At 35.5% G+C, this 9,026-nt stretch overlaps 1 protein-coding gene across 1 annotated transcript; it reads left to right on the top strand.

The window, feature by feature from the left end:
* The first annotated feature begins 4,460 nt into the window (after positions 1–4,460).
* LOC131062412 (uncharacterized TPR repeat-containing protein At2g32450) lies at positions 4,461–8,240 on the top strand. The gene is made up of 3 exons (XM_057996063.2): positions 4,461–4,601; positions 4,777–4,901; positions 5,059–8,240. The coding sequence occupies exon 3, from the start codon at positions 5,273–5,275 to the stop codon at positions 7,805–7,807; it is 2,535 nt and encodes an 844-aa protein (XP_057852046.1). The 5' UTR covers positions 4,461–4,601; positions 4,777–4,901; positions 5,059–5,272; the 3' UTR covers positions 7,808–8,240.
* The last annotated feature ends 786 nt before the right edge of the window (positions 8,241–9,026 follow it).

Below are 9,026 nucleotides of genomic sequence, written 5' to 3'. Positions count from 1 at the left end.
GAAAGTAAATAGGTAGTTCTAGAAGTTAAATGGTCACTGACTTAAAGAAGGTTGTGTTATTGGGTTGTTTTATCACATGAACTATTTTGAGCATAGAAAAATGTCAATGGAGGTGTTCTTTATTTATTTAAAGTCATGCCATTTTTTTTTAGGTTGTGGCTAAAGAAACGTGTCAGACAATAGCCAAATGACTATTAGTATTCCTTGTTGGCTACTGCTCAATTCTAGAGGATATTTGTTTGGGTGGTTTTCTTGTATGGTTAGGTAGTTACAAATATGAAACCACTCCTCTTGTGCAGAAAGCATTCATCTTCTTCCTAGATTCAAGCAACTAGAGACATCTGAGATGATTTTTGTCTTAGGACTTGTCACTCTCATAGTAATTACAAACATAAAGGTGTTACAAAGTCCTTATGTTCATAGGAGTAAAGAGGATGCAAGGGAGTGTTAATTTATTATTATAATACTCTGTGTACTCCTTCTCATGGCAGTGATTAGTGATGGTGTATCAAAGACATACCCTTCCTAAAAAAAGTCACTCATCTTGAGTTTTCACTAAAGGAAACTATTGTGCCAAGTGCTCTATTTCTTGTGCATGTTTCATTATATATCATCATGTTGCAAGGTGTGCGCCCTTGGTTTCCTGTGTTGTGCGGCACAATGCTTGGGTTTGTGACATGGCTTAACCACCTCCTATGGATTCTATAAGTCTAGTGGTTGTATCGGACATTAACAAGTCGATCTTTTGGTGCAATGACAATCACACTTGTAACAAGTGGTATCAGAGTTTGGTTACAAGTTCAAACCCCCCACTTGCGCTGGGGGGATTGTTGCAAGGTGTGCGCCCTTAGTCTCCTTGTGTTGTGCAATGGAGTGCTGGGGTTTGTGAAATGGCTTAATCGCTTCTTGTGGATTCTATAAGTCTAGTGGTTGTATCAGGCATTAATAGGTCGATCTTTTGGTGCAATGACAATCATACTTGTAACACATCCTTTTTATTCCAATCAAATGTAGTAGTTTGTTGACAATTGCAAGTAAAACGAATATTAAAGTCCATAATTGGTGAATAATTAGAATTGTGAATCCAATGATTTATGTGCTAGGTGGTATATGTGCTTTAAGCTCCTAGAGAAGGAGCTTGTCTCAAGAGAAAATGTGGATACAAACACTAGGATTTATAGGTGACCTACATAAGAGCACTAGATTGTCTTAATGATCTAAAGAAGTGTCCCAATACTTGAGCAACTTACACCAATGTCCAAGTGTTAAAATGTTTAAGATACTAACATCCATTACTAATCTTGTGTCATTATAATCAAATGAAATATCAAGGAGATATTCACCTACCCTTTGCACTCCATTTCTAAAATAAAAAATGGTCTAACCCTTTTCTTGGTTTTACTTTTATAGCATAATCTATCTCTAATTTCCATTCCCTGACTCACATTTTATCTATTTGAATATGATTAGTAATTTATACTTTATTGTAGTATTATTATTGCATTTTAGTTTATTATGTGATTTGAAGTAGTTTGACGCAACAAAGAATAATATTTATGTAGTTGTAGTTTTACACAATCTTATACCAAATGTCTTGTTATTCTCATCTTTTATTTGTCTATCTTGGAAGTGAGTGGTAGATGTGCACTTAATCCTTGAAATCGTGACCAAAGTTCTATTGTACATTATCATTTGTTGATTCACCTATAATGGTTTTCTTTTCCTTCTTCTAATGTGGTTCTTATTCAAGACCTCATATATGAAAATGTAGGCTCCTACCTAGTTTGGGTGGTGCATTAGGGATCTTGTCCAAGATTTATGGTTGGGAAAAAAAAAACACTCATTATGTTCTCTCTTGTATAATTGATAGTTCATATCTTTGTAGTGATATACCCTTATATGTTAAAATACAAAGGTAATACATGTATTGAAAATGATTGATTTGATTTACTTTGTTTTTATTATGAAATTTTAGAGATAAATGTGAAGGTTTATATGAATGTAAATTGTGATTGTACATATGCTTGCAAAATGTATAAACTATCTTTATTATAGTTCTTACATTATATTGAGTTTCATAGGATGATTATGAAATAAAGTTTGATATCAAATATACTTTTGCTAATAAATTATACTTCTAGAATTGTACTTGTACCTATATTATATTCATATATGTATTATTAAATTCCCACTTTAATGCTCCCAGAGGAGGTTATTGTGATATTTTAATTAATATATATGAAAGAAAAAGAAATGAACTTGTGACCTCTCTTTCAAGAGCACAAGTTCTCCACCACTAGGCCAACTTAGGATGTACATAATAGCAAAATCTCATGGTGTGTACATCAATTAAGTGTCAAATTTATTCTATTTGTTTGTAACTCGTTGAAGAAATTTCAAAGAAATATTATGACATCAACTCTCTCATGTGATCTATTAGTAAAAATCGTATTAATCTATTTATAAAATAAGATACCGAGATTGAAATTGAAATCAAGAATTAAAAAATATGTGAACGAATTATTTATTTTATCACACCCCATGTAGTTGGGTTGTGACATATTATGTACCTTTGTTTTTTTTGTGAGGTGATATTATGATTCTTTGGTTCTATGTACTTCTTAGGATTTGACATTAGCTTTTACTTTTTATTTTAGCAATCTAGGTTGCTCCTCAATAATTCACTTTTGAGGTTTCTAAAAAATATCTAAATTGGTTCTAGAGCTTTTATGCACTATGTAGGTTTTTTTTTTTAGTGTGGATTTAACTCACCTGTCTTGTAACCTATCTTAATCAATAACAAAATTTATTGTTTTAAAACTTTTGACTAGTGATAGATATGAAAATTATGCAACTACCATTAAAACTTAAAATTATTATTGTAATTATGGTTTAACTTCTTGACTTTAAATATAATATTAAAGTTTATTATTGTACTTAATAAACTTTGGAGTTCCAAAAAGAAAGAGAAATAAAATCAATCTAAAACTTTTTATCTTGATTAATCTTGCTTCTATCACCTCTTCCTTATTGATAATAGACCCTTCATTATTTATATATACTTATATTTACAAATTTTTTTTACATGTTAATACTTAAATTTATTTGAACATAAAAATAAATATAAATAATACACGTACCATTTATATTTAAATATTAGAAATCATTAGAAATATTTCTATGATCAATATTCTTTTAGACTTTCAATAAAAACAAGACCCTTGAAATAGGGGAGAGACTTTGTCTCATACATTATGTGAGAGACTTTGTGTCATACAATATGTCAAACCATTATATTAAATTTCCAACAAAGCGAATTGCTAAAGCATGTTCATGTTTATAATCTTAAGTTGCTAGAAATAACTCTTTTTTAATTTTTTTTTATAATAAACATAATATATAATCATATTATGACAAATTTAAATTTTAATTAAATTAAAGTTACATAAACAATGAGCTGATATTTAAATATAAACGATAAGATTTGAGTAAATAAGAGCGAAAATGAAAAAGTAGGAGGAAGTATGGAACTTATTTGGATATCAATATAATGTTAATTTTGATCTTGCTGACTAATTAATATGTCATGAAGAATATAATTTCCCTCATTACAAAATGCAAATCAAGAACTCACATTAAAGATATTAGTAGTTCTTCCCTCAATAGATTGTAATATGTTTGTGGATGAGTCTTTTTGATACAACCTAATGATTTCTTGCTATTAATCTCTCAAACCTACTTGGATGGGTTCTTGTACCCATGTTTGAAATGAGAGTTGTGCTTAAAAGTACAATGTGACCTATTATGTATAGAAGAAAGATCATTGACTTTCTCGAGAGTGCTCAAACACCTTTGTTGATGTACACAAATAAAAAAAACATGTCAAGTAGAGATACAAATGCTAGTGCAATTTGAAATGAAAATGTGACTGATTGACTTAAATATTAATTTGTGATGTGAATGTACATTTTTATCCTTAATGATGTCGGGATACCCTTAAGCATATGTTCCTAGACTCTTAACTTGGTGTGTGGCTCCATATGATAAAGATCACATATTGAGAAAGTTTGTTTGGAAACAACAAATTTTAAAATTGAAAGAGACAAAACTAAGCTTCATATACAACCTACCATAAAATGACAAAATTCTTAAAAAATAAAAAATAATAGAAACAATTGATAATGGATTAAGAAATCTCACTTAACAATCCCTTAACCTCCTTTACATAGAAGAACATTTTTTACAAAAGAATCTCCCAATATAAACACAAAGATAAGTTTGACATCAAAAACATGAGGTGAAGGGAAGGGTTTTGATGTTTGATGCTGACACCTCCACCACTCTTACCACAAGGAGTAGATAAGTGGGGTATAAGGCTAGTTTCCCCACCTTGCACTTCACATGCAAACCATAAACCCATTCTCCTCCTCTCCTCCAAAACAAATTAAAATCTTGGACCTGAAGAAGTCCAAGTCATTCCATAAAATAATATTTAGAACAGTAACTCATTTGGACGATTTCCAAGATAAAAGTAGAATGAAAATGACCATGGCTACCAAATCCGAACCCCAAAGCCCCACAAGAATTTTAAAAGAGGGGAGGTACAGACACACTCTATTAGCTGGCAAACTTTATAATATCATACAGAAAAATGACCCAGTTATCAGCATTAAAATGAAAACATATTCATCCAATGGTTTTACTTTCGGCATATTTTTTCAAGGCCCTTCGTTTCGGGGATATTTATTTTTCAGCTGAACATATTGTTGATAACAGCTGTATCTGCGGGCAGAGGGAGCATCGCAGACGGAGGGACAGCGATACAGCCATTCATGTTGCCAAGTTGGTTATGATCATCATTCAAATATACCAACACATTGAATTCTCGTATTTATAATCCTGTAAGTCTTTGTTGTTTGTTGAGTTTAGTTTAATTATGTAACTGTTATTGCCGTGGGTGAAGAATTGATGTAAATATGCATTGCTAACGCTTTTCCTTTTGGGTTTGAAAGTAGCGTTGTGGGCATTTGATTTTGTGTTTCTGTTTGCTTAAAACAGGCCTGAATTGGCGTTTGGGTGTGCATATCTGCAACGTTTTTCATTAGGTTTATGGTTTTCGGAAGAGGATTTGGCCTAAAATAGGCTTGTGTTTGTAGTTTGGTCTTGGGTGTATGCAACAGGGTTTTGAGGGATTGGGTTCTGTGAATTGGAAGCACAGCGTGTTGTTTTTTACAGCATTGTGCAAAGTAGAGTTTGTGTGTTGGAGTTGAAAATGATGAGAGGAGGCAGAAGCGACAAGGTTAAGAAGATATTTCTCCAATTTGATGGCAATAAGGATGGCAGGCTTAACAGGGAGGAGATGGCAGCCCTGGTGATTGCAGTGAATCCCAGGGTGAAATTCAGCGATGAGCAGATCGGTGCCATATTGGATGAGGTTTTCAGGACATATGGGGAATTTATCGATGGGGAAAAGGGCTTGACCTTTGAGGGTCTGTTGAGGACGTACGATGATGGGGCAGGAGATGTGGACAGGGATTTCGATGCATTGGGATTGGACCTGGACGCTCCAGAAGAAAGCATTGAAGACAGCACCGATGTTGTCACTAGTAATACCAGCGTTTCCAAGTCTGGAGGAGTATTAGTCGGCACTTCTTCAACATCTATTGTGGACGAGAGGGCTGATGGTGTTTCTAGGAGGAAACAACAAGTTGTGGCAGCTTGGGCTACTTCCCCTAACCACGGTATCGTCTATGATGAGACATGGAAGACTGTTGAGGATTTGGAAATTCTGATAAAGAGGCTCAAGACCAAGTATGATAGCAGGATGAAGCAGAAGGAGGGGAAGAAGGGCAAGGGTGGGGATATTAGTAATACCATGGGCGGAGGGGATGGGTTTTCTGACCCTGGCTGGTCAAGGGAGTTGAGTTCAGAAAATGGGTGTAAGGATGCCGAAGGAGGCAGGAGGGCTTGGGAAGAGTTGGGTCCTGATTACAATGCTTTTGTAAAGGATTTGCGTGAGTTGAGAAAAAAGGCAGACAATTCCAGGACCCAGGAGGAGGCTTTTGATTCTCATATGGCAATAGGGAGGACTCTGTTTGATCACCAATTGTTTAAGGAAGGATTGGTAAGTTTCAAAAGGGCTACTGAGCTGAAACCTTCTGATGTTCGCCCCCATTTTAGGACAGGCAATACATTTTATGCATTAGGAAGGTATTCAGATGCAAAGGAGTCCTATATATTGGCTCTTGAAGCCGCAGAGGCCAGTGGTAGTCAATGGTCTTACTTGCTGCCGCAGATCCATGTGAACCTGGGCATTTCTTTAGAAAGTGAGGGAATGCTTTTGAGTGCTTGTGAGCATTACAGGGAGGCTGCAATTCTCTGCCCGACTCATTACAGGGCTTTAAAGCATTTGGGAAGTGCACTATTTGGTGTAGGTGAGTATAGAGCTGCAGAGAAGGCTCTGGAAGAGGCTATATACTTGAGGACCGACTATGCAGATGCACATTGTGACCTTGGATCGGTGTTGCATGCTATGGGGGAAGATGAGAGAGCCATACAAGAGTTTCAGAAAGCCATAGACCTTAAGCCTGATCATATGGACGCCTTGTATAATTTGGGAGGGTTGTTTAGAGATGTGGGCAGGTATCAAAGAGCTGCAGAAATGTACAGCAAAGTGCTTAATATCTGGCCTAATCACTGGCGTGCTCAGCTTAACAAAGCAGTATCATTGTTAGGAGCCGGAGAAACTGAGGAAGCTAAGAAAGCCTTGAAAGAGGCTTTCAAGATGACAAACAGAGTGGAATTGTATGATGCTATTGCACATTTGAAGCAGCTACAGAAGAGGCCTAAAGGGTTAAATACTATTATCCAAAGAGCAGACCAGCGTGGAGGTTCTGATACACATGCTCAGATGGGATTGAGTGGGACAAGTTCTGAAGAAGGAGTATTAGTTGTGGAGTCAAACAGGTTCAGAAGAGCAAATGAGAAAACCACACCCAGGCAATACTTGGCATATGCTTTAGATATCAGAGCCTTCCAGAGGCTTACTAGATTGAACCGCTGTGATGTAAATCTTCTGAAAAAGGAATTAACCGAAACAAGGGTGACTGTCTCTCAATCTGGGACTGGTGTACCAGAGAAAAATATTCGGAAGGCAGAACTAGAAAAGATATTAAAAAAATTGCTCCACTTTCTTAAGCCAGAGACATTCCAAGGAGCTGTCAAAGCAGTGAATGAAAGAGTGTTAACAATATTGGATGGAAATGGGTCTGGAAGAGTGGATTTAGGGTTGTTTTTTGCTCTACTTGCACCCATCTGTTCAGGTTCTCCAGATAAGAGAAAACGATATGCTTTTGATGCTCTGCTGTGGCGTTCAGCAAAGGGCATTGGTGCACAGATTGGAAAGGCAGATGCATCGAACTATATTAGGTTGTTGAGGGCAGTATACCTTCCTTTACAAGGAGTTAGTGATATGATGGAACTTCATGGAGAGGATGACATGGCAAGCATTTCATTTCCAGAGTTCCTAGAGATGTTTGAAGATCCAGACTGGGGTTTTGGCATCATGAACACTCTAGTAAAGCTTGAGGGAGGGGACAGGGTGCGTCATGGGCGATCATCTTGTGCGGTTTGCTCGTATCCAATAATTGGACCAAGATTCAAAGAGCTAACTTCACGATTCAGCTTATGTTCTATTTGCTACAGTGAAGGGAAGGTGCCAGTGTCATGCAAACAAGAAGAATATAATTTTAAAGAGTACGGAAGTGAAACAGAGGCCATGAAAGATAAGCTCAAGCTATTTGGTTGATAACCATAAATACTTCTCTCTCTTGCACAAAGCCGTGGAACTCAAATCGTGGATGACAATTTTGAGGCAGCTGGTTCATATGAAACATGTTAGCTCCTTTTTACTTCTTTTCGAGCAAAAGCTGCCAAAATCAGTTTGTGGTGTTCTTGGAGGCATTTTTATCACAATCAAATAGAGGTGTGGGCAGTTCTTTTGTTCTTGTGTGAAGAAGTGGGTTTATTGTAAGTATTCAATTAGTATTCAATTCTTTGGTTTTTGTCTAATGTGTAAATTCTTTGGTCAGTAGGTACTTGAAATAATGTCTTTATATCTGGCATTGTTTCGTCCATTTAAGTGCTTTATGTAGGATCGAAATGCTTGTTACCTAACAAAATAGGAAGCCTGGCAGTTTGCTACTCCATTTTCTACAAAATTTCATATGCTTTTTATCTTCTCTCCTTTGTTTGCTTTGAGATTTGCCTTGCAAGTTAATACTAAATAGTCGTGCTTTTATTAACATAAATGATAAACTCCCAGTGATTACTGATTACCATTATAAAGCAGACATTAAATGTATTACTATTTTACATTTGAAGACACAATAACTCTAACAACTCTTGAGTGACTACTGATTGCCATTATCAAGCAGACATTAAATGTATTACTAGTTTACATTTCAAGAGAGAATAAGGTGACTCTTAATAGTAGTTTCAACTGTTGCTCATACTTGGGACGTTTAAGTTCAGACATTACGATTATTTTGCACTCAATATTATTGTACTATAACACTATAATTGAACCTCTCCATACAGGAACAGGACAAAAAAGCAATTCATGTATAAGGATCTCTCACTGGCTTTTTGGCTTTCTAAGGAAAGATCACTCCAGTAGTATTTAGTAGACCAAAGCTTTTAATCCCTATTTTATTAAGTTGGTTCATTTCTTATTAATAACTATATACAATCATACATTGTAAGTTTCAGCTTCTCTTCTTAGCGGTGAAAGCTGTCTTAATTGTTTATAATTTTAGTGGCTGGGAAGAATTTTTTCACGAAGTAATTTTTTATGTTTCAAGTAACATTTCCTAGTATCTGTAAGAGGGTTCTTTGTAGTCATAGATTTTAACCCGCCAGAAGAATTAAACAGAATAATCACGTTGCATGATTTTTTGCTCTGCAGTTCCTTGAGTTTTGTTTAAAGTCACATGTTGCAATATCCATAAAGAAGGTTCTTCGTTGAC

This window comes from Cryptomeria japonica, chromosome 3, assembly GCF_030272615.1.
Source record: "Cryptomeria japonica chromosome 3, Sugi_1.0, whole genome shotgun sequence".
In the NCBI taxonomy this organism is placed as follows: Eukaryota; Viridiplantae; Streptophyta; class Pinopsida; order Cupressales; family Cupressaceae; genus Cryptomeria; species Cryptomeria japonica.
The sequence above is the reverse complement of the archived record's forward strand: the minus strand, read 5'-3'. Positions and strand labels throughout refer to the sequence as shown.